We start from the raw sequence: 27294 nt of genomic DNA, 5'->3' as shown, positions 1-27294 counted from the left end.
AATAAGGATATCTGTAAACTGGGTAAACTCAATTATATGTATCTGTATCTTTCCATGTCATATATATGACTTAGAAATTGTCTACCATTTTCTTCTTTTCTAAATTTATTTATACTCTTTTATTGTCAAAAAAATGAATATAGCTATATAAAAATTACAAATAAAAGAGGAAACTATAAAATTCATGTCCTGTGTCCATGGTAGATAAATAACCTTCTCTTGTTTCTTTGTTTTTAAATACACAAATATTTATAAAGAAAATACATCCCTTATTTACTTCTTTTTACCATGTTCTTAAAAATTCAGACCACTGATTAGTCAACTGGACTCAGATGATGAATTTCAGAAAGTGAGAGAATATGATTAATCATGTGTCAGATAAGCATTCAATCATTAAAAACTCCCTCATTTTGAGTGACTAAGGATAAAGTATGACTGAACTATATAGGATATTTGAAAAAACAGGGAGATTCACACATTTTAGATAGATGGAATGGCTCCAGCTCTGAAGTACAGTAAGAAACTAACAGGAAAGTTGAGACACCTAAGTTTTCAGTGCAACAATGTTACTACTCAGGGGTATACATCCATCCTTCAACCTGTCAACTCTGCTTTTTCCAACTTCCAAAGACAATCTTTGCTGCTTCTCTGCATTGTATTTATATACATATATACATATGTATATATATATATACATTGCACAAGGGAAAACTTTTGAAAAGGGGAAAAGGAAATGTAACTATGCAGATTGATCATGGCACTGTCCTAGGCAACTCCTAACTACTAACATTGTCTCTACATAGAGATCCGGACCTATCAGCTTCAATAATTGCATTTGTGATGGAGTATCATTCACATAACCATACTTGAATTAGACAAGATAACCTTAAATACAGTTCTCTACATGTCTTATTAATAAAAGAAGGACTTTACTTAACAGATGAGCCAATGTTAAATTAGCTCAGGTCACAACAACCATCACAAAAAAGATACATAATTTAATCAAGGCATCTGAAAATCTGTGTGAATAAATACATACAAATAATATAAATGCATCTGCTTAGATACAAATACTTAAGTGACTAAAAATAATAACAAAGACCATGAAAACTCAGCAAGAGTTTCAAAGGACACACATAGAATCATTTTCTCCTCTTCATTCAATTTTGACTGTTGAACTACATTCACAGCTCGTGCTAGGAATATACTTTGGGTGGGAGCTCAATGGTGCTGAGCTCCTGATTTACTCAAAAACCTATTTGAAAGAATTTAATGTTTTTGAGGTACAGTTCTTACTACAATATTAGTCCCTCCACCATTTATGAGAAGGATAAAAGGGTCGTAAAGGTGCTGCCAGATCAGGAGTTACGTCTGCCATATGAGTAAAATAAAAAAGTAGTAAGAAAAATGAGTACCATCGAATCTTGGGCTGAGGTCCACAAAGAGAAGGCAGCAATGGAATAGAAAATCCTGTCCAAAATAAATGTTGTCTGATAGAAGGGGAAAGGGTGCAGTGCTCTATTCTGTGCAGGCACCTAATCTATAGAAAGCCACAAATCACTTGGACGGAATAGTGGGGAAACAGCTATGATGCCACTGAAGTTGCTACTTTAGCTGTGTTATCGTGGACAAGTTACTCAACTTTATGGACCTCAGTTTCTATATCTGTAATATGGGACAAATAATGTTATTTCTAAGCTTTTCTAGGATTGTTATTTAAAAAACAAAGATAATAGTAATACCAGACATTCATTTAATAAGCACTAAAGCAAGACAATGTCTTAAACACTCCAAATGCTTCCAACACTCCACTGCATTAATACATATTCTTCACAGCTGTATGAAATCAACTCTATTATTAGCCCTATTTTCATAGTGGCAGAATGAAACTTTCCAGTATCCAATAAGTATCAACTTTGTTTCATGACCTTAAATTACATAGAAAGAAGTTTCACAAAGATATTTGTATTAAAAAATCACAACTAGTATCAAAAAAGAAAAAGGGGACAAGAGAAATCTATGTGCTACACAGAGAGCTCAACGATATATCTGAATTTTTAAAGAACGCAAATAAAAAGAGAAGAGAAACTTAAGAAGGATAATATTCTAAGTCCTCAATGAAATGAAGCTGGCAATAAAAAAACTATTTCAGATCTCTATATTAGCAGAATAAGAGAAGGGGAGACCAATTATCAGGGACAAATGAAATAAAGATCAAGAGACAGAAAATAGGGCTCAACTTCATCAAGAATATACTTCAAGTGTTTCCTTAACCTTTTCTCTCTCCCTTTTTACTGACTCCTTTGTTATCAGCCATATACATATTCAATTCTTCCCCAGGTCATTTAAAACTAAAATGATAAAAAAATACTTCTGCCCTTCTTTCCTTTCCTGCCTCCTTCTTCAAAAGAAGAGCTTGCATTTCAAACTCCATTTTTTCCCCTTTTTCTCTTCAATCCAAAGCGATTAGGTCTCTATCCCCCCCTGGTCGTTACACATAAGTAAGGAAGACCTTCCTCATTGCCAGTTTAATAGATTGTTTTCAGCACTCTGGTGTGACCTTGCTTAGCGTCTGCCACCAGCATCCACACTATCCCAACTCCTCCTTCCTTGGACAGTGGCTGCTTTTCCAGCTTTCTCTCTGGGTAATCCCCTCATATGCTTTGATTCTTCCTTTGTGCAACTCAAGCCATCAATGTCTATTATTTCATTGCTTCCATTCCACTCAGACATAAGATATATTCTATTTTAATTTAATAATCCATGCTTTACTTAGGGCACAGTCCCAGGTGTCCTCATCTCTCCAGAGTATAACAGTGAAACTTTCCCAGGAATATGAAGTAAAAAAAAAAAGTGTCACTCTGTTTAACCTAGTCCATTGCCTTCTCATTAGGAATTCAGCTTCCTTTGGGATCCCCAACAGGCCTCGTCTGTAACACTTATTTGGTGTCTCTAGTACCTCCATTTCCCTCTTCTTTCTCCTAAGAGGTGTGATCAGACACACAAAAAAAGCCTATGGTTCCCCTTCTGCTTCCTCTGGGGCGTTTTTGTCTGTCAGTACCTGTGCGGGCTGCTCAGCTGCTTCAGAATTCACTGCCTTGTCTCACCCATCAGGCCAGTTAGGAATGACTTCTATCTTACTCTCTGTTGAGATAAAACAGGGCTTTCAACTATTAACCAAAGTTCCTAGTTCACACTTTTCCTTCAGCTCAGACAATGCTGGGGGATCTGGGGGATCACTGATTTAAAGCCCTGAAAAGAGATCATTAAAAACACAGCAATCCCAAAGAGACTATTTTGAACTACAGACAGAACTATCTTTTGAATTTTCGAAGAATTTGTTTATACAGGGAAATACATGTCTGTTTCCTTGAACCCTAGAAGTAAAGGAGCACATACTTGCTTGGGAATCAATCATTAAGCATGAAAAATATCTCATGCCTGAGATCTTTAAAATAATTTCCTATCTGTCTGAGATTTTTTTAGCTCAGATATTTTCTGCCTAAGAGCCACTGAGCTTGTATTATCTTTCCCATTTTCAGATTCTACAAACAAAGGCAGATCTCACTCTCCAGTTCATTATGATGAGGCTACAAACAAGAGCCTGAATTTGCTTCTGGGAGAACCCAGAATACTTAAGAAAAGAATCAAATCAAGACCCATCTCTTTTTTCTAGCCTTTCTTTTTGATCCTGCCTACCAGATCTCACATTCCTTAAAAATCACCCCAAATCAACAGTGTCTACAATCCAATATTCACTTCAGTGCTCTATGTAATTTGTAGTCCTAGAGTTTCATGTACATGCCATCTCTCCATTACTATACATGCTCTTAATAGTATATATACTTCTTTTGTGCACTCCTAAATAGACTTTAAGCATTTGACTAAAACTCACTGATGCTACATCTATTCGCTTTCAGCTCTAACAGAACCTGATTTCACCCAAGCTCCAGCTTACTCATTAATTCCTGTTCCAAATTTCCAGAGTTTCTACTATCTTGAATTACTCTGAGCCTGTCACTTATATCTCAAGTAGTAAGGGATCTGGGTAGGTCATCTGAATTTTAGATTATCAGTTGCTAACAAAAATCATGAAGTCTAGTCTCCATATCTTGCTGTCCAAGAGCATATGTTATACCTACAGCCCATTAATTAGTTTGAAACTTTTTAAATTAATTGACAAACCTACAATAGAGGTCCAATGACAATCACAAACAATTTTAAAAAGCTACCAAAGGTTCACTAAAATTAATGCTTATAAATACTCGGATGGATTCCATAATAAAATACCTTAATCAAATTTTGTTTGTTGGCAAAATCTTTAATCAAGTTTAGAGGAATAAAAGCACTTTAGATAGTAAGGTGATCATGTATTTTATCATCCAACTGCAGACACTGAATAGTAAAAATACTGAGTAAAAGGAAGCACTATTAATAATTACACAAAGACAACAAGCATAAACCAAGATTGTCCCATGCAAACCAGGACATATAGTCCCCCTCTACACAAAGCCCCTTATACCAACTGGCTCCTGTTAATGTGGTTTCCAAAAAGGAAAGATAACTGAAAGGACTGTGTGCAAAGGTGAAGTCAAAGATCTAATTCCAGACTAAAATGAAATCCAAAGCATATTGTGTATTAAAACCCAGCCCCCAAACCCTTTGCCATTCCTCACTAAGAGGTATAGTCTCTCTCCCTACCACTGAATCTGATCTCTTCAAACACCTGATCAATGAAGTGGATCAAAGTGACACTGTTGCCAGTACTGGGCACAGGTCTTAATACACTGGCAGCTTCCACTTTACATATCTTAGAAGTGCGGTTCAGGTCATCTATTCCTTACTGATCTTTCTGCCTGTTTGATCTATCAGTTACTGACAGAGAGATGCTGAAATCTTCAACTGCTATACTGGATCCATCCATTTCTCCTTTCAGGGCATCAGTTTTGCCTCACATATTTTGACATTATTCTTAGGTGCATACACATCACAAATTGGTAGGTCTTCTTGGGAAACTGACCCCTCTTGTCATGGAACACCCTCCTAATCCCTGTTGGTCTTCTGAATCATCAGAAGTGTCTGCTCAGTCTGAAATTAAAATAGCTACTCCAGTTTTCTTTTAATTAGTGTTAGCATGGTATGTTTTCTTCTATCCCTTTACTTTTAACCTGAGTCTTTAAAGTGGATTTCTTATAAACAATATATGGTTGGGTCTTGCTTTTTATCCACTCTGACAATCTTTGTCTTTCAATTGGCATATCTGGACCAGTTACATTCTAAGTGATTTTAATGTAGGTGTATTAGTACCTATCCTGTTTGTAATTATTTTCTACTCATTGAATTTGTCCTCCTTCACTTTTTTGTGCCTCGGATTTTCATTGAGCATTTTATTATGATTTCATTTTATATCCTCTTACTGAATCAATGGTACTTTTTGAAATTTTTGTGGTCCTAGAGTTTATATTATACATTTCTAACTAATTTAAGTCCAGTTTCAAATAATATATCACTTCATGTATAACATAGGTACCTTATAACAGAGTACAGTTGACCCTTGAATAACTCAGGTTTGAACTACACTGGTCCAATTATACATGAATTTTTTTTCAATAAGCATATTAGAAAAATTGGGGGGTATTTTCAACAATTCAAAAAAACATGTTCTTTTCTCTAGCTTACTTTATTGTCAGAATACAGTTACATAATACATGCAACATACAAAACATGTTAATCTACTATTTGTTACCAGCAAGGCTTCCAGTCAACAGCATGCTACTAGTAGTTAATTTCGGAGGAGCCAACAAATTACACACAAGGGGTTGGTGCTCCTAACCTCTGCACTGTTCAAGGGTCAGCTGTATTCTCAACCCCAGTCACCCATCCCTTGTGAAATGGCCATCTTTCATTTCACTTTTCCATGTGTTATAATAACCCAATACATGGTTACTACTATTGCTTTAAATAAGCAGGCAACTTTTAGATCAACTAAGAAGAAAAGTAAAAGATTTTACTTTTGTTTATTCCTTCTCTGATACCCTTCTTTATATGGTTCCAATTTTCTGACCTATATGATTTTCTTTTTGTTTGAAGAACATCTTTTAACATTTCTCATGAGACAAGTCTACTGGCAGTGAATTCCCTCAGTTTTTGTCTAAGAAAGTTTTTATTTCTTCTTTACTTTTGAAGGACATTAACTGCATGTAGAATTCAAAGTTGGTGATTTTTTTTAAGTATTTTCTTTAAGGCTTCTATTCCATTTTCTTTTTGCTTACATGGTTTCTGATGAGAAGTCTGATATAATTCTTATCCTCATTCCTCTATAGACAAAGTATTTTTTCCTGTAGCTTTGTTCAATATGTATTTAGCCTACTTGATGTGCTCTGAGCTTCATGGATCTATGGTTTGGTGTCTGTCATGAATTTTAGAAAGTTTTCTGCCATTATTTTAAATACTCCTGCTCCATTCTCTCTTTCATCTGCTGTTTCCCAATTATGCATATATTAAACTTTTTGATACTGTCCCACAGTTTTCAGATATTCTTTTTTCTCCTTTGCATTTCAATTTGGGGAGTTTTTACTGACCTGTATTCAAGTTCACTGATTCTCTCCTCAGCTATGCTGAGTCTACTAATGAGTACCTCCAAGACTTTCATTTCTATGACAGTGTTTCCTATTTCTAGCATTCTCTTTTGATTTTTGCTCGGACGTTTCATTTCTCTGTTTTACACTATCCATCTTTTCTTGCATGTTGTCTTATTTTCTCATTATTGACCCTAACATATTAATCGTAGTTATTTTACATTTCCTCTCTGATAATTCCAACATCTGTGTCATGTCTGAGTCTTGTTTGTGATGACTACTTTGTCTTTCGAGGCTGTATTTTTTTCTTCCCTTATGAATGCCTTGTAACTTTTTGTTGAAAGCCAAATGTATAGACTTATGCTCATCTGTTAAGAATTGTGCTGTTTACTGTCTATTGTAGCTATAGGTTAATCTAGGGTTCCTGTTTTTGTCTCCCTGACATTAGGCTTCCCTTAGTGCTCCTCCTCAGAAAGAGTCTGTCTTGCAGCTCTCTCAGCTATTGCACTGCTATTACACTGGAGCCCTGATGGCATGCTGGTAAGGTATGAGGGAGTATGAGCATTCTCAAATGTTCTGTGTTAATCTAAACTCTTTAAATGTGTCTGCACCTTGGGATGTGATCTTCACCAATGTTTCCTCAGGACACAGCTTTTTTGTCCTATCAACGCCCTCCTTCCTTCCCTGACTGCAGTGCTCCCAATCTATTTCCTTGAGGACCTGACCACTATTGGCTATGACACTCAGACAAGACAGAAAGGCTGGAGAGAGACTGAGTGAAACTCCTTCCACCAGCTGGGATAACGCTCTAGCAAAGATGTTTCCAGACAGAACAGGCTTTTGTGATGGAGAATGCTCCCAGTGTATTTTACAGCAATTACCCTTCCCTTCCCCTACCAGAGCCACAAAAGCATCTTTCCATGATATTTACTATGACAGCCTGTGAGGTTCCTGGAGGTAAAGCTAAAGACTAAGAAAGTGTGGGGCAGAGAAGGGACATAGTGGGTCGCTGGCATCTTGCTGCACCGATGTACAGTGACTGCATTGGGGTGTGGGTGGGGACTTGATAATATGGGTAAATGTAATAACCACATTGTTTCTTCATGTGAAACCTTCTTAAGAGTATATATCAATCATACCTTAATAAAAAATAAAAATAAAAATAAAAGAAAGTGTGGGGGCCTCCCTAAGACTACAGACCCCAGAAGTTTTCATTCTCATACTAGTCCACACTTAGCTGCCAGGAACTCACTGAAATTACCCTTTGAAGTATCCCTACAAGTGCATGGCTCCAGCAGCTTGTGCTCCAGGTGAGGAGACTTGAACTATGTCTATCCAGATGGGTCTGTCTCTCCAGAGTTCAGTGTAGTAGTGGCCTCCATTCTCTGAGGAACTGCAGATAAGTTGTTGGTCTTCAGTTTGCCTAGCTTTTTCTCTTTGTAAGGATGAGAGCAACAACTTCCCAACCCTTTACATGTTGGAGCTGAAGCCACAAGTTTCACTTCCTATGTCTTGTGACTTGAGACTCTGAGAACCCAGTCACCATGCTCTCAGAAAGCCCAAGCCATGCAGAGAGCCAGCACCCACTGGCCTGCCACAAGTGAACTGCGTTGGCCATGGATCACTCATATCTCAGTGAAGTTTCACATAATGATACTACTTGGAGCAGAAAAACGTCTTTCCTGCCCAGCCCTCCCCCAGTTGCAGAATCATGAGCAAAATAGATGATAGTGTTGTTAAGTCTTTAAGTTTGGGGTGGTTCATTTTGCAGTAATATATAAGCAGAACATTCTTAAGACGATCCTTAAGGACCTGTGACTTTCTCAAAACTTAATTCACACCAGTGTTCCTGAACACATCTCATGCCCCCAGTCACATGAAGCTCTGAGTCTGTAGGACACACCAAGCTCTTCTCAGGTCTGGTCTAAAACACTCTGGTCCCTAATCTTCACCTGGTTCATCACATCTCCTCTTCAGATCTAAACGTAAGTGTCCATCCTCACTTCCATGGACCAAAGTACACTTACTGTCTGCCCCTCTTTCTTATGAAAATATATATAACCCACCACTCTCTAGCTTAATTATTTTTCATAGCTCTCCATTGCTTTATGCAATTTAAAGCTGCAGATGTGCTGCAGACTTGATTAATTTGTGCCTCCCAACTAGACGATCGACTCCGTTTAAAGAGGAGCTCCATTTTGTTCACCATTACATTTCCATTGCCTGGCCCAGTACATAGAACACAGTTGGGGTTTAGTAAATATCTCTAAAGAGTGAGCTCTTTTAAAAAGGCATTGCCTCTAGGTATTCCTTGTCCAGGCTAGGATCTCCCAACCTTGGCACAGCTGACACTTTGGGCCAAATAACCCTTTGTTGTGGGAGACTGGTTCATTTGTAGGAGGTCTCACAGCCTCCCTGGCCTCTAGATCCCCATACACCACCATTGCTCCCCGAGTTGTGAATACCAAAACTGTTTAAAGATACTATTAAATGTCTCCTGGGGAATAAAACCAAGAACAATTTGAGAACCACTGGCTTAGACCAGAAAGACACTACTTCCCTAGCATCCTGCTTGAAACTGAAAGGATGACAACAATAATGAAGCAACTCAGGAAGGTGGGTGCACTTTAAACTGAGACCAACCCAATCCCATACCCTTCTCCTAGTCCTCCTCAAAAACCACTTCAACTGAACCATAGGGAAGAGATTCTAGGAGACCTGATTATGATAATTGGAAATTTCCACACTAATTCCCTCAAAAAATTCCTCCATTATACAAAGAGTGCCTCCACTTTCACCAGCTGGGCATTGCTGATGTATGATCAAAATTTTGAAAGCAGCATATATCACTAATTGTTTTGAGGGTCTCCTAATCAGTTGATCAAATAACCCTAATAAAAATTACTAACAAAGGCCAATACATTTACAAATTGTCTAATAGGAAAGTAATTCCTGTGCAGTTGAGTCTAATAACTGAAATCATGCTTCTTGCCTAAACAATACCCTCATTGTTACTTTTGTCAGAAAGATTAGGCATTGTTTGTTTATGTGCTGCAAGCTAAGAGAAGCCAGCTGTACCAATGAACTAGACTCTAGCGTCTTAAGTTAGGGCTGAATCAGCAATCTGAACAGATAAAAGGACTTTTAAAAATAAAATTAGCAGATGTTGATGGGTGGGTGTCTTGCCAATGGGTTTCAGCCCCGGGCAAGTTCACTATGGATTCAGTGTGACCAAAGAAATGACAGGAGAATGTTCTTGGGGTGAAAGGGCTTATACCCAACTTTATTTCCACGGTGACAAGTCAATCGCTAGAATCCTATTCACTCAGAGCAAGTCTGCATGCAGCAAGCCAGTCTCTGCCTCTGGGCCTCTCTGCCCGCACAGCCATCCCAGTCTCTGTCCTCGGCACTACCACCACTCCAGCCTCTGCTTTGCTCTCCTGCAGCCTTGCAGCCCTGCCACTGTGTCACCCAGAGCACTGGGAAGGGTTCTCTATACAGAGTCAATAATGATGCATTGACCACACGTGTGTAGTGAGCTAGCCAACCAGGGCCAGGTGAGAATCCTGACCACAGGAACCTTCACTTTATCCACAGTGGGCTATTATCCTCCTTGGCCTAGGTAAGGATAAGAACTCCACTTTTTCATCTTTCACCTATATATGAGCAGCAGATCTGAAAAATCGCATGGAGCAACCTCCGCTTACCCCATTAGCTTTTTTAAAAACTCCAGTTTCCCTTGTACATTGTAATGCCATATTCTGTGCATTAACTTACAAAGCCAACACTGATTATATTATCATACCATGATGCCATTTTCATACTCTGTGACTAATAGCATGGACATAGATTTGATCTTTGAAGTGAGCTGTGATAATAAGCTTTGGCCTATGGACCCAAAGTCTGAAAGAAACCAGAGCAGACCTAATGAGAAACAGAGTGAGTCTCAGGAGCATCCTGCAGCAGAGTTCGTAAAACGTAATCAGATTGGCCTCTTTTTCGGACAGAGTTCCCATTTGTGGGCAGGTGGCCTCTCGGGATGCTGCAAGTCAGTATGACAGACGGTCCAGGTGTCAACACTTAAAATTAAAGCTTCAGTGAACCAGGAGTCCAGTGTTTTCCATCTGGGGATTTCTGAATTTTAAAATTCTTCAAACTCCTTCTGATAGTGTTTCAATGGACTTGCCCTTCAGGGCAAGCTGTAAGAGCCACCTCTTTAATCTCACATATTCTAAAATGGTGGTTAACTGCCACTGCCTTTCTTCTTGCTGTCTTGCTGCTGCTTGTTTTAATTAACAGCATGTCTTCCCCCCCTATTTCTCCTGGGGCTTTGAAGAGCTCTTTGAAATATATTTAGTATACCTCAGTCTTGGTTTGGCTAGTCTCTCAATTTATGAGATCGTTTAATTCAAGTTCAATTATTCAGCACAAATTGGCAGAATGAAATGCTAAAAGAAGATTGGCACTTTCAATCACATAAATCTCATGTTACATAAAGTGAGCAAATTCCTCCATTGTTCTTATTGACCTGAGATAACAATTTACAGCTGGCACAAACCAGTGTGGGCTGGCTTCTCTGTTCAGCAGGCTCCCGCAGGAGTAAGACTTGGCATCTCCACCTCAACAGAAACTGAAGATAAGCAGAAAAATCAGGATCATCTGTGGGATGACTAAGTCCAAGACTCTTATTCCAGGGGTGGAACAAAGAGAAGGTTTTTGTTTCTCTAAATGACACAAAATCTGAGAAAATCAAATGCAAGCAGCAGCCTTACACCACCCCTACTCCTACCACCCAGATAAAGCAGGAAGGAAAGGAGAGGACTCTGCCCCAGCAAGCGAAGACATTCAGAGCTGTGAACCATTCATGGCAGAGTGCAGAAACCTGGGGGTTCAGGCATCCAGGAGAAAATGGATGTGCTCTACCAGCAGATCCAGTACACTGAGGAGCATACGGGTCTCCCCACACCTCAAATGTGGGAGTGGAGGTGGCTGGGTTGTCATAACTCTTCTCTATGACAATCAGGCATTCATGGGTGCTCACAGATCATCAACCCACCAACCTTTTCAAATTATGTGGTTTAGAACCAGTTCCATTTTAACAGTCAAACCTAACACTTTTGCTTAATCAAAATTTTCACAATGATCAAACTGAATCAGCTTGCATTTACTTTAAGGCCCTCAGTCTTTAACAAATTTAGTAAAGAGTCTCATATGATGGGGTGAAAACCATTATATTTGCTTGGGGACCAAGCCCCAAGAGACAACTGTCCCAATGAGTCCTATATTCACAGTGACAAAGGAGGCTTTATTTAAAAGCACATGAGGCTGAGAATTCAGTCAGGCACCACTGGAGAAAACAGATTTAAAATACTTTAACCAAAATTCTCTCTTCCTTTCTTTCAAAACCTCACACCATTTTACTTGGGTCATTTCCTGCATCTTAGCTCAAACACTACATTCTAACTTACCCAGCATTACTTATGTATATGGACCATCTCCCTTCAAGCTTGCTGTTTCCTGAGGTCAGAATCCATATCTGAGTTACCCCTTTTTCACCTACAATACAAAAACAACTCAACTGTCTTGCCAATGGGTTTCAGCCCCAGGCAAGTTCGCTATGGATTCAATGCGACCAAAGAAATTAACAGCAAAACGTTCTTGGGCTGAAAGGGATATACCCAACTTTATTTTCAGGTTGCAGGTCAGTCACTAAAATCCCGTTCACTCAGAGTGAGTCTGCATGCAGCAAGCCAGACTCTGCCTCTGGGCCCCTCTGTTCACACAGCCATCCTCTAGGCCTCTCTGCCTGCACAGCCATCCCACACAGCCATCCTCCAGGCCTCTCTGCAGTCATCCCACACAGCCATCCTCCGGGCCTCTGTCCTCAGCACTGCCACCACTCCAGCCTCTGCTCTGCTCTCCTGCAGCCTTGCATCCCTGACACCAGGTCATGACCACAACACTGGCGGAGCTCTTTATACAGAGTCAACACCATGTATTGCCCACAGGTGTGCAGTGAGCCAGTCAACCAGGGCCAGGTGAGAATCCTGGCCACAGGAACTCTCATTTTATTCACACTCCACCCCTCCAGGATTCTCTCCTCTCAATCTATGTGCCCTTAGTCCTCTGCAATAGTCCCTGTGCAAGGAAGCTCGAACATTGTTCTCCAGCCTCTCCAGCAAAAAGACTTGCAGACACACAGGCCAGACTCGTGCCTCTGTCTCTGACCTCTGCCTCTTTGGTCTTAATGACTGGAACTGCTGCTCTGGTTTCAGTTGTTGCCATAGCTCCAGTAAGATCCTATTTGACTTCCCATCTAATTTCCTTCCATCTACTCCTGCCAGTATCAAATCAACCCACATCTGGGTCCTCGTAACCCTCACAAGGCCCCTCAAATTCCTCCTGTGAACAACAGGTCTTATTTCTTTCCAGGTTCTCATTGCTTCATCTACTGTATGTGTCACCTTGCATTTTGTAATCACTGCCTCAAGGCGGGCTGCACTGTCAGGGAAGACAGCTTTCCCACCTCTGATCCTGACAGAACAATTCCATCCACCCCTAAGTTCCACAGCCAACAGCTCAGCCTGAGTATAAGGGCAGACCATAGAGTGCTCCATGACCTGGGGAGGGGGCTGCTCCTCTCCTCGGGAAACTTTCAGCTGCTGGGTCTTTATTTTCTTTACAACCACTGGGCGTGCTTTCAATACAGGAGGGGCCAGTGCCTCCGGCACCACCCCTTCATCCTTCCCCAGCTCCTCAATTTCTGGGGCTGATGGCACCTTTCTCTCCACTCCCCCAAGGGCCTCCTCTGCTACAGTGCCTCGCAGCAATGCTAGCTCAGTCTTCAGAAGCTCAATGCTTCGCAGCTGGCATTCTCCTGCCATCTCCACCTGTGCTTCCCTCAGGAGTTCATCTTTTTCCCTGATGGCCTCTTCCTCCTTCAGAACACCTGGCAGAGCTCCCATCTCATCTCCAAAGGCACCTTGCTGCCGGTGCTCTTGTATCAATGCCATCTCTTTCTACAGGGAATCCACAGAAGTCTGCAACTTGCATTCTCGTGCCACTGAGAGAACAAGGAGAGACCTGACCAAAGTGACTCCATCTTAAGAAGTTAAACTTGTTTACCCCATTTCTGTACCAAGAGTCAGTTACTAAGAAAAACCACCAACTTCCTGTAAACCACCCCACATCCCACTTCAGCCAATCAGACTCCGGTGGGAAAGGACCCTAAGGGCGTTACACAAACAGAAAAGGGGAACTGACCGTGGCGACCCTCAAATGACCCAATCAGCTTGAAACAAGTCAGCTCTAGTTAAAGGTCAACCTATCCCAGTTCTGCCTGAAAGGAAACTCCCTAACTGCCTGTCTTGAGTGTATAAAAATCCTGCTGAAACGTTCATAGGGGCTCCCGAACCATGTCCCGCTGCGTCGGGTGCCCGAGCTCTAGCTTGTACCACTTTAATAAAGGCTCTTTGTTTTTACATGCCATCTGAGTCCTCCAGTGGTTCTTGGGACTCGCCATGATTCGGGCATAACACCACCTCCTCCTGCATCAATGCCATTTCCCTCCTCAGGGAATCCACAGAAGTTTGCAGCTCATGTTCTCGAGCCGCCATTTCTTGGGTCTCCTCTGTAGACTTTTTTAATACTGTGAGAAGCAGCCAACCCACAGTCCCCACAGCCTCACGGGCACTCTGCTTCTCAAAGGCCCTGCTTACTATGCCAAGGGCCACCCCTACTGCCTCAGGTGTCACCTCCACTTGCCTCCAGTCCTGGGGTGAGGCCCAGTCCTCTAGGAGGCAAGCCACCTCAGACCACATACCCATTGGGGGACGAGCCACTGTTTCCCCATTCACAGGGGCAGCCCGCTGAAGCACCCCTCCCATAAGGGCAGCCTGTCTTTTTCCTTGGTCAACAATAAACCCTGCCGACTTTCGCCAATTGTCTTGCCAACGGGTTTCAGCCCCAGGCAAGTTCGCTATGGATTCAATGTGACCAAAGAAATTGACAACAAAAAGTTCTTGGGGTGAAAGGGATTTACCCAACTTTATCTCCAGGTGGCAGGTCAGTCACTAAAATCCCGTTCACTCAGAGCAAGTCTGCATGCAGCAAGCTGGTCATTCCCCTTGCCTCTGGGCGCCTCTGTCTGCATAGCTGTTCTCTGGGCCCCTTTGTCCGCACAGCCATCCTCTGAATAAGCTCAAAAAAAGTTAAGTCTCACTGTACAAAAGTCCTTGGGAAACGGAGAGCTAAAAAGATGATTTCAAGGTATTAAATCGAAGACACTTTTAAATGCTCCATATTTTTTAAATGCAAAGTATTATACAATGCATGATTTTTTTTAACCCTGTGTTAAATGTGTGGATAAAATGAGAGTTCCTGTGGCCAGGATTCTCACCTGGCCCTGGTTGACTGGCTCACTGCACACCTGTGGGCAATACATGGCTGTTGACTCTATATAAAGAGCTCCGCCCTGTGCTCTGGGCAACACAGTGGCATGGCTACAAGGCTGCAGGAGAGCAGAGCAGAGGCTGGAGTGGTGGCAGCTCCAAGGACAGAGGCCCAGAGGACGGCTGTGCAGGACGACTGTGCAGAGAGGCCCAGAGGACGGCTGTGTGAGACAACTGTGCAGAGAGGCCCGGAGGACAGCTGTGGGGACAGAGGGGCCCAGAGAATGGCTGTGTGGACAGAGAGGCCCAGAGGACGGCTGTGCAGACAGAGGGGCCCAGAAGCAGAGACCGGCTTGCTGCATGCAGACTTGCTCTGAGTGAACAGGATTTTAGTGACTGACCTGCCACCTGGAAATAAAGTTGGGTATAACTCTTTCACCCCAAGAACATTTTGCTGTCAATTTCTTTGGTCACACTGAATCCATAGCAAACTTGCGGGTCTGAAATTCATTGGCAAGACAAATGATACAGGGATTTAAAAGAGATAACATACTCAGGAAACCAAACCAGGATAGAGATTAGTAATCAGAGTGCTGATAAATAACCTCCCTTCTCCAGACACACACACACACACACACACACACACACACACACACACAATCCTTGAGCTAGAGAACATTGTTTTAAAACAAAAAAAATCTACTCAAATATGAAAATGAGGGAAGTCCGAAGTTTTTAGGAAAATAAAATAACAAAGCTTATTTTTAAGTGTTGTATGTTGATACGGTTGCAGTTGACCAGCTATATTCCTTAGAACCAAGCTCATTACTAATGAAGCTACCTAGTATAGAAGTCTCATTCGACCTCTCCCCAGTCTGTGTGTCCCTACAAGAATAAGAAACTCAAGAGAATTCAAGATAATAAAAAACTTTTCTATTCTTTCTCAAGTATCTAAATTGTGACTAACAGCAACTCTATTAAAGTCAATAATTACATAAACCTCTTGAGGACATATCCTTTGCTTATATTATTTAAAGAAGCACCATGAAATAAAAGGTGACTTACATAAGCCACAAGTAGGAAAAGAAAGGCACTCATGAATGCAATGCCAAATTAGTAAGTTTTATGGATTGAATTGTGTCCTCCAAAAAACATATGTTGAAGTTCTAACCCCTAATACCTCGATGTGACAGAAGGTCTTTGAAAATAGGGTCTTTACAGAAGTAATCCAGTTAAAATGAGGTCATTAGGATACACCACAATCCAGGATGACAACTGTCCTTATAAAAAAGGGAAATTTGGAGACAGACACACACAGGGAGGACAACACGTGCACATGAAGGCAGAGATCGGGTGATGCACTTACAACCCGAGAGCCAAAGATTGTCAGCACACCACAGAGGCTAGAAGAGAGATGCTGAACAAACAACCCTCAGAACCTCTCAGAACACCCCTCAGAAGGAACCAACTCTGCCAACACTTTGATCTCAGACTTCTAGTCTCCAGAACTGAGACATGAATTTCTGTTTAAGCCACCCAGTCTGTGGCACTTGGTTTCAGCAGCCTTAGCAAATTGTTAAGAGGAGGGTCATGGCAAAATCCAAACTTGACACGTGTCAGTCAACACATATACATATAAAATGCTTGCCAACAAAAGAATCAATGAGATCTATACAAATGCCAGGCTACTTTACCACAAGAAAATAATAGCTGCTCTTAGAGAGCAGTGAGAAGTCCTGCACTGGGGATCCCAGTGCTTAGCTAGCTCTTTAAATTCTGTAGCAGTTCAGGACATACACCAAATTCAGCTCTCCAGTCTTGCTAGAGGGCATGTAACTCTTCTTTGGCCTGACCTTGCCAGCTTAAGGAAGAAGCACAGGCAGCCTGTCATCTCTTAGCAGGTGAGTGGTCAATGGTTTTCATCTCCAGCTGGCAGAAATTAAATACTAAATGTGACTAGCAGGCTTGAACCTGCTTGAGAAATACTGACAAGATAGATTTAGGTCTGCGGGAGTGAAAAGTATTAACTGTCCAGAATCGTCCTTTTCAAAGATTGCAGGTAGTTAAAGGCAGTCTTTCTTTTCTTCAGGCATAAGAAATGGAGGATTTTTCAACTATCTCCAAGATTTTGACATAAATCTTAAACATCTAATAGCATTGTTAACTTACATTTGGAAATCAGCTGAGCACATCTTTTGTGGGAAGACACTTTGAAGTGATTGGTTTGTTTCCTCATAATAAAACAGCATGTTTGCTTCTGTTTAAATCATGATTAAAACAAGTCAGAGCATATGTGAGAACAATCTGGAATATTCAACAAGGACCAAGGCTTTCCAAGGGAGGTCTTAAACCATGGAAGCTGTACTGTACAATGGTTAGGAAAAGAATGGCTTCAAACCAGACAGACATGAGCCAAGGCAAGCTTTAACACTAACCACCCCTATGGACTTAGACAAGGGGCTACAACTCTCTAAGCACCAAGATTCCTGGTCAAATGGAGAGGATACCAGCAACCTATTTACAGGGAGGGCATTGTGAAGAGTAAATGAGACAATGAGCATACCATATTTTATATAAAATAACTGCTCAATCCAATGTAATTATGTTCACGTTATTAACATTAAATGTGCAAATAATTTTTATATAATAGAATACTATTTTTCTTTAGGAAAAAATATAAAATTGGGACACAGCCCCTGTTATCAGCTCAACAATCTAGGCCATTACCATGACATTCTATAATGCTCAAGTAACATAAAATCATGAACAGCTCTCCAGATTTTGTTTTGCTTTTTATTCATGTTTATTTTTCATTCAAAAATTTTTAAAGACTTTTTTTGTAAATATCTAAGATCTCAAAATTAATACTATTTTTTACTTACAGCATTTCTACCTTTCCTAATTTACATGTATTCCTTTATCAGGAATACTCCATCTTCTTAACTTAAAAATAGTGAACAAAGGTATGAGACTACATTCTAGAAAAGCCATGATCCCCTAAATCAGCACACAGTCAAAATTTCCAATTTTTAGAATCCTTCAGAGAAATGTCTTCTACACACTTTTATTTAATTACTTAGTTTACAATTTCCTATCTTCTATAATGACTTAAAGGAGAGGCAAAAGCAGGGATGATTTAGAAAATTATTTTTCAACATTATCTGGTAGTGTTACTAAGGTAAAACCAAGCTGTGTCTTTTGCAGTTACTTCAGAAATAGCATGCGGCGGAACACAGCAACTCTGTGCTAGGTCACACGGCCGACGGGAAGGGCGCACAGGAACACATAGGGCTGAGCTCTTCACGAATGCAAATCTGTGCCCTGACCCCAGGACCCCACAAGGTGAGAAAGAGTCCTATGTGCGGAAATACGTGCAGCGTGACGCCAAAGCAGACAGGTAGGAAGGAAGAGTTTGCAGTTTTTAAAGCTAAATGACTTCTGCAGGTAGTATAAGCTCAATTTAAAAAGACGTCAAGGACAGCCAATACGTTTGGCTTTGTCGAAGCAGCACTCTTACTCTCAAGCAAATGCTAAACCTCCTTGAGAAATTAACCGTGTCATTCACCTGGAAATGGATTCTCATTCGAGGGCCCCAGCGCCAGGGAGAAAAGGAGAAACTGGAGTTGGGGGGTGGACAGGACAGAAAAGATCCACCAGACAAGTCTGCAAACTGCCTGACTGCAGGGAAACCTGCTCTACTGGCTTTTCTGCTCTTGTTGAGGCAACAACAAAAATCTGAGGGGGGAAACCTACCACATATTTAAAACGAGGGGTATTTCAACATATGGTTACTTAGTATTAAGACAGCAGTTTCATTTTACATGTAAAATATTCAAAAATGAATGAACTCACTTGCTTTTCCCCTTGTACACCGTAGCATAAGAGCCTTCCCCCAGTTTCTCCAGTTTTTCGTATGAGTCGGCTTTTCCAAATTTGGGACTCGTCGGCTAAAAATAGGGCAGAGGGCACACAAAACAGATTGCATCAAACTAACAACAAATAACCCAATTTTGCTGACGTGTACAGATTCTCTGTCACTGTTAATAACTTTTTAACTGATGTAAGTTTACTTTAAAAAACAGCATGATAAATATTCAGGATACAAAACTCAGAAAATACAAGTGAACCCAGTGTAGAAGCTTGAATTTACCCCTAATGGAGTCACCAGGAGGGAACCACCATTAATATTTTGGTATTTCTTCTTCCAGTGCTATCTGTATGCTGATGACTGTGTTTTTACAAAAGTCGGATTACACTACACATACTCTTTCATAACCTTTCTTTCATTTACTTTATTATGATTATGAATATTTCTCATGTTATCATATAATCTTCTAAATTAGGGGCTGGCAAATACCACCTGTTTTTGTATATCCCATAAGTTTAGGAAAGTTTTTTTTTAATGGGGGAATGGGGTTGGATGGATCAAAAGAAGAATAAAATTTCATAGCATGTGAAAATTATATGAAAATCAAATTTTAGTGTCCATAAAGTTTACTGGAACACAGTCACAACCATTCATTTACATATTGTATTATAACTCTCACGCTGTAACAGAGCTGTAGTTGCAACAGAGATCATGTGGCCAACCAAGCTGAAAATATCTACTATCTGACCTATGTTGAAATCATGACTATATAATATTCAGTCCTATAAAGGTACCCCTCCTATACCTTAGTGATAATGCAAACTGATAATCAAAGGCGCAGCACTCAGATATCACTAATTAATACAAAAGAACCCTCTTATGTATCATGGACTAACCTTTAAGGTCTAGCTACAATGAAATAACTCATCCTTGAGAAATGGTCAGTCCATCATGACCATAAAAGTGATGAGAGAGAGTGATCTCCGCACTCTTGCCACACACAACTCCCACCCCAACTCTCACCAGACAGCAAGAAAAGGGGAGTGTTGTCCTCCACAGGGACAAATTTAGTATTATTTTAATACTACTATAAAAGGGTAATATCAAAACATATTAGAAAATAATTATTATATTAGGAATGAAAAGCATCTTAAAGGGATTATCTGATCACAATAAGTACATACGTATTTGATTAAAGTTGCTAATGATTGCGGTATTTTGTAAGTAACATTAGAAGCTTAGGCAAAGAACTTACAGAAAGTTTATAGAACACTATTCCTGAGCATGTGTTCTTGTAGCACTTATGAAAAAAACAACATACTGGCAATGAATCTGACTTGCACCATTCATAAGGATTCTATGTGGCAAGTTGAACACATGCTTCTTACCTCCTTCCTACCCCAAATGTCACACAGTGATTAAAAAACTATTTTCCAAAAATAGAAACAGGAAGGGAAACAAAAAAAGAGTGACAATATCTAATCAGAAATTTTGAGGAATTCTTAAAGTAATCAGGATCAAAACTTGAGAGAAAAGATTGGGGAATCTAAAAATCCGCAACACATAGGAGAAGACTACTGTCGATCAAAAAAACCCAGGAGACTCTAGGAAAATATGAGAATAATATTTGGTGCCCAAAAGCAAACTGCCGAGACATTTGCACAGAAGAGACAGCTGAGAGTGTGGCTATGCAAGCTGGAGGGGCAGAGCAGAAGGAAATAGCCAATACCCAGAGAGAGGATGACATCACCCATCTCTACAGGTAATTCCTGCCTCTCTCATACAATCACTAGAGACAACTTACAGAAAACAGAATAAGCCAACGGCAATTCTCAAATACAAAAATTAGTATGCAATTGAAATTCACACAACATTTCAGGAAAATCAACACCTTCAAAAAGGAGCATGAAATTTAATGGGTAGATAAACTAAACCCCTGGTAAGAGAGTTGACATTGCAAAGAATAACTTTAAATAAAAATAGCTATTATCTTCAGAGAGATTTGAGAAGATAGTACATCCTTTTAAAACAAACAGTTTCCAGAGATCTGGAGATTAAATATTTAATCAGTGAAATAAAATATTTAATGGTCAGTTAATAAAAGAACAGGTGAAAAGTAGTAAGCTCAATGTTTGAACAGAATGCTCTGAGAAAACTTTGGGACTAGGTTGCATTTTAAAAGAAAAATTATCCAACCAGTATATTTTCACAGACAACAGGGGCTGTAAAATAAGACAATTAAGCAGTATTTCCAAAATGAATAGGGAAAATGATTTTGAATCACTAATAATATACTCAAGATAGTCCCTCTACGTGGAATGGTGTGGGTAAAATTGTAGTATTTCCAGAATGTCTTGCCTGGCTTTAGTGCATCCTCAGGGGTGGAGAGAAGTATGGGTTTAGTGCAACTGCATATCAACAGGCATTCCTCAGGGGTGGAGACCGGTTCATCTCCATATCAATGGGTAATCACCTGGGCAACCAAAGGCTTATCTGAACCTCAGAGGTTAAGAGGAGTGCTGGTTTGCTTCTTCCACAGCAGGAAAGAGAGATGGCCCCAGACTGCAGTTTGTAAAGCAATAAACTGGCTTTAAGCTTTATTTCTCACATTGACTGATTTTGGTTTTAGAAGTATTTTGCCCTGAGATTTCCTCTCCCTGGATTTACTAATGGAAAAGTTGCAATTTTACCACCCACTGAAAAAAATATAGATGTAATTCTGTATTATGTCAAAATAAGATGTAGCTGGAGTGACAGGGGAACTGCAGGAGGACAAGGAACAGCAGGAAAGGAGAAACAGCATCAGTCAAGACAGACTACAGATTACTGATTAACTCTAAATGTGTAAGTTTCAGTGTATTTCTTAACTCTTAAAAGGTAAATCAGAATAACATAAATAACATATATAAATCCTAAACAGACTAGAGGAAAGGGAATGGAAGAAATAATGCAAAGAAGGGGAAGAGAAGTGGGAGGCTACAGGAGGGGTGTACTCAAGAAGAAAACATGTTAAGTATTCATCAGATAAGAAGGAAGTTAAGTCTAAACTTATCAATCCTATCAAACATATCAATCAATCATAGTGATTACAATAAACATAAAGGAACAAACTTCCTCTATTAATAGAAACTTCTCAGGTTGGAAAGACAAGGAACAACTAGCCCTGTGCTAATGAGAAGACACAAAATTAAAACAGAACAGTAAATCTGAAAATAAGAAGTAAAGAGAAAATAAAGCAAAAAAAAGTAATTTACAAAATAATGCATTATAGTAATATCGATGGCACACAAGACAGAAATCAGAAAACAATAGATTAGTATATCCCATAAAAATGAGTATTAAAATCCACAGAGATTTAATAATCATAAGCTACTATGAGTAAATTAACATTGCTCTGAAATATATGACAACTGCTGCTAGCAATACAGTGAGAAATTGTCAAACCACAGCAGTAATGGGAGACAAGAGAGTAAGCAGACAGCTAAAAAGTAAGAGATATATGGGCCTGAATATTAGAATTACCATTTTACTCTAATATATATATGTATATATTAATATATATTCTTCTCAAGCACACATTTAACATGTACAAAAAAATGATCATTCATTAGACCACAAAGAAAGTCTCAATATTCAAACTGCAGAAACATTTTGAGTTACTTTTTCTAAACACAAAGCAATAAAAGTAGAAATTAAGAATAAAAGGAAAACCAAATTGCTTGACCACATAGTTTAAAAAGAAATTCAAAATTGAAAATTCATAAATAAATATGTAGCACTGGAAACATGACATCTTAAGACCCATGGTATGCAGCCCAAATCACTAAACAGAAAAAATTTAAATACATATGCACATACTAGAAAAGAAGAAAGGTTGAAACTAATATGAGTTTGATATTTAGTTGCAGCCAGAAAAGGAACAACAAAGGATATAGCAGGAAGAGATTAATAAAGACATTGGACCACCTATACTTCTCTTCAAAAAACTTATAAGGTACAAACCATGTGCTGAATTGAATCAAGTAAAACTTAATGGAAAATTACATTCAAAACCGCCTGACTAGTCCTGTGTGGGTTATGTTCTCATGCATTTTTCATCACCGGGAAACAGCTTGTGAATGTCACACTTTACCACCACCCTCCTAAGTCTAAGTTTTAAATAGAAAATGTAAAACCTATATTAAACTTCAGTAAAAATGATCTTCAATGGGGAAAATATTGTGTTCACAGTTCCACTCTAAATTATTTAAAATTAGAATGAGAGAAGTCTGTGTTTGCTTTTGTGCTCCTTTAAGAATAAATCCAATCTAAGTTAAAGAAAAAGCAGCAGCAGAAAATTACCTCTTTTCTCCGATTAGGAGATAAACTGCTAATGCATATTGAGAGCAAGTATTAGACACAGTTGCACAAAACTGGTAATAGGAAGCTAATATTTTCTCTTCCTAGAAAGGCACAAATAATTTTCTAAAAATGATATATTTCACTTTTCACAATCTACCTTACATATTTGAGTTGATGTAATTGTTTTAAGATATAGATCACACTAAATGTACTACTGAAGAACCTGAATTGAGGAAATTAGAAAAACAAAAAGAATATTTCTTTTTTCAAAACTCATCCCATTTATCCACAAGAAAAATCAAGTAAGAGAAGATGCTAATGGCACAAAGTAGTCTATTTATCTAATTAAGTGGATTTGGATGCATTAACTGCCACAGTTAAAGTATATTCTATTAACATTGTGATGGCAGAAAATTAGTATTCTGCCACATTTGGTGGTAAAATAATCAATGTTTTTGCCCTGTGAAACCGATACATATACACTGTGGAAATACACTGTAATCTACAGATCAATCACAGTAGCTCCTTTGGAAGACTCTCACACATGTAATGACTCTAAAAATTTTTCTAGCCTACGAAAGAATGGGCCTATGGAATAGGCCATGTCAGAGTCTGAGCTTTAAGAGCTAGATCTTTGTAAAGTCAGCCTCCTATTTGAAGTAACCAAAAATGTTCTGATCTGTAATTACCATGCATATGAATAAGGAATCCAAATGCCAAGTCTTTCAAGAAGCCAATAATAAAATCTTTCTGATCAAATGAGCAAAATTAAGAATAATTTAGAAGGAGAAATCCTATTTTGCTTGATAATTAAAGTTCAGACCTTTGGTCTGCCTTTTTTTCTTGCAACTTTATTTAGTGATCACATTTAAATAAAGATGCTGGATCAAACCAATACTTAGTCAATTCTAAACTTTATGTTTGACTCTTTGATGTCAGGTGCATGAATGGATGGGAAGCAGTTTTCTGGGGCAACTGTTCCTTAATCCCTTCCCTACTTAAAGTGCAGGCTTGGAATACCACTTCAGAGAACTGGAAATACAGACAGCTAACCAGCAATTACTAATGGACACTAGCTGCACAGAGATGTGGGATTTAATGAGATAATGTTAATACATTTTTTTTAACAGAATAAAGGTACAGAGAACCATCAACTATCAAGGCCAGTGGAGGGGAACACTGGCATGGATAATGAAAAAGTGAAGATAATACTCCAGCTGTACAGTGTTAGCCCCCCTGCCCCGAAGGACATGCTCATGGCCCTTGCTAACTCTAGTTTTCTGTTTGTGTAATAAGAACCAGCTAATATCAAGCATTTACTATATGCCTGGCTTTGAGCTAGTCACTTTACATACATACATTACCTAAATTTAATCCCTATAATACCACCCTGAGGTTGGTTTTATTAGTATCGCCATTTGAACCTGAAGAGTTTAAAGACCAGAGAAATAAAGTAACTCATCTAAGATCCTACAGCTAACAGAAGAGCCAGAATTCAAACCAAACTGATCAGAATCAAGAACCTACTTTCTTTACCACTACTAACTGATAGAATCTTCCCACAGAGACCTACTTCCCACCCTAATGGAAGAGATATAAAATTTATGCTTGAATCTGTCATCTATAGGAACCCCGTTGCCAGAAGCAGGGTTGGGCTTCTGAACTGGATTTTTATAAACTGAGAATAACTCTATGTTCATTGTAATGATACCATTATATGGCTATAAGGATGTCCACAGTTTCATACCAAGTTCAATGAAAACTGATTTTAACCGTTGTATATAACCCCTTGCTTAGACTGTGGATGACCCCCTGAATTGCAGGAAAATCAGAATACCAATCACTACTCTACCACATAATACTGTAATGTTGAAAGCAGGTGTGAGGGTAAGGTGGGAAGTATTCAGTCAGAACTACATGACCTCATTAAACATAAGGATTTCAATCAGGTGAAACCTGCCTTTGTTAATTTTTCTCCTGCCTTCCCTTTCTAAAACAGCCTCCATCATCCTTCATTTTTAACTCTGTTAAAAACAGCCACAGTAAAATAATTGATGGGTAACTTGGCTAAAAAATAGATCTAGATACTAGACAGAGGGATATACCCAAGCACCACAGATGCTAACAACCTGACAAGAGGGCTTGGTTGTACCTGGGGATTTTCTAGTCCTTACAAGAAAGAGGCAATGCCAAGATGAGATCCCCCCTGACACCAGGGTGAGCACCTAAGAACTGAAGCAAAACTCTCATTTTCAGGTTTGTACCTTCCTCCCCTCTCTCCAGATGGGGCCTGCCTATAATGCAATATAAAATTTTTTGGTGATGGAAGGAGGTCAATTTGGAAGAAGTTGTGGAATGTATAGAGGACCTTAATATAAATATGAGCTTCCAAAAATGTGTTCTCTTTTAAAGCACAGCTTATGACAGCACAGCTCAATGAAATCCCTTCTATATGGGGCCAGAAAGACAGTCTCCTGTAAAAGTCCCAATAGTTCTAGCAATGGAAGAGCACAGCTGGGTTGGACGCAGTGGTAGGAAAGGGGAGGGAAAGTTTGTCCTGTCAGTGGCATTACTGATCCCTACCGAGAGTCTCCGTCCGGGAAGTCAGCACTCAACAAATGCCAGAAACAAACAAAATCTGACAAACACCTTTTGAAATACACCAATTTAAATAAAACCATATTCTTTACATTTGGCCTGAATTTTAAAGTGCCACTGTTTAGACAAAATCAGGACATATACATGAGCATGATGGCCATTGAGGTCAAGGCACTCTTGGCTTCTTGATTTCAGTCATGACTCCTAATGTACATGATGACCAGTATGTGCAAAGCACAGAGACATACAAAGCTGGGAAAACATGGTATTGCACAACAGCATCTACCACAATGTTTTCAGGAAAGAAAAATGGCTGTTCTGCTTTCCTCACTAAAATAGTGGCTGAAATATCTCAGTTCTATTGACTTTCTCTCTCCTTAACTGTTTTCTAGGAGCCTATTCAGGGCAACTAATACTTTCCAAGAAATAATAGTAAAGTAGATATGACATTAATCCTGGTGGCCCTTAGGTAAAAGGGCTCCTTTGATACTTAACAGCCTTTAAAAATCTTGAAGAATAACAAAACCTATATCCATAAAACAACCATGCCAGTGGGTATGAAATGATCAAACACATACATGGTTGAACAGGATGTAAAATGTGTTACACAAAAAGTGTACTGCCTCCATTTTCTGCCCAGTGAGGAATCCAAAGGAAATTAGTCTTTCCATAAAAAGGGTATCATAAAATATCCATTACCATCACAATAGGGAAGAGAACAAAATGACCAGTAAGCAGAAAGGACTCAGAATAAAACAGAGTATTGTAGCATAGTAATAAACAAGAAAAAAAAAACACTTCCTGGGAAGGAAAGAGCAAAAGCATTTTTCCAGGGCATACTGAATGGAAGAAAACACTACTACAATGAAAACCAGCAAACCAGTTTCCACACAAAGTAATATAAGAATCTCAAAAGAGATCCCAGGTGGGCCAGGAAAGGTTCAGCCCAATAAGAAACTCAGGAAAGAGGACTTCAAGGAAGTTAACAAAACCACAGTAGAGAAAGAGTGGACAAGTTCAATTAAATATGGTGGCTTTACTTGCACTGTTCACCATGTAACTTATTCACTATGTAAGAATTTGTACTCCATGTAAGAATTTGTTCGTTATGCTTCAGAAGATTGGAGACTGACGAAAATTAGGCTTGGGGTGGATTAATAATTCTGCATTGAGTATTGACCCCCCTATACAGAAATTTATTGTTGTTAACAACTATTTGATCAATAAATATGAGAGATGCCCTCACAAAAAAAAAAAAAAAATATATATATATATATATATATAAACACACTTCCAATTGTAAAATAAATAAGTAACCGGGATGTAATGTATAGCATAAGGAATATAGTCAAAATATTGTAACAACTTGGTATGGTGATAGCTGGTACCTAGAATTATCATGTATATAAATGTTGAATCACTGTGTTGTACACCTGAAACTAATGTAATGTAATACTGTGTGTCAACTACCCTTCAATAAAAAAAAAAAAAAAAATATGGTGGCTTTAACACACATATC

The 27294-nt window shown here is 39.2% G+C and overlaps 1 protein-coding gene across 5 annotated transcripts in view; it reads right to left on the bottom strand.

Annotated features, from left to right (window-relative positions):
- Nucleotides 1–27294, bottom strand: part of CDK14 (cyclin dependent kinase 14) — a 701998-nt gene that overhangs the window by 488258 nt on the left and 186446 nt on the right. For all 5 annotated transcript variants that reach the window (XM_057504492.1, XM_036911780.2, XM_036911782.2 and 2 more), the window contains one exon: nt 18821–18915. In XM_057504492.1, coding sequence (XP_057360475.1) covers nt 18821–18915 — 95 coding nt within the window. The remainder of the gene's footprint in view (nt 1–18820; nt 18916–27294) is intronic.

The sequence above is a fragment of the Manis pentadactyla genome, chromosome 7, assembly GCF_030020395.1.
Source record: "Manis pentadactyla isolate mManPen7 chromosome 7, mManPen7.hap1, whole genome shotgun sequence".
In the NCBI taxonomy this organism is placed as follows: domain Eukaryota; kingdom Metazoa; phylum Chordata; class Mammalia; order Pholidota; family Manidae; genus Manis; species Manis pentadactyla.
The sequence above is the reverse complement of the archived record's forward strand: the minus strand, read 5'-3'. Positions and strand labels throughout refer to the sequence as shown.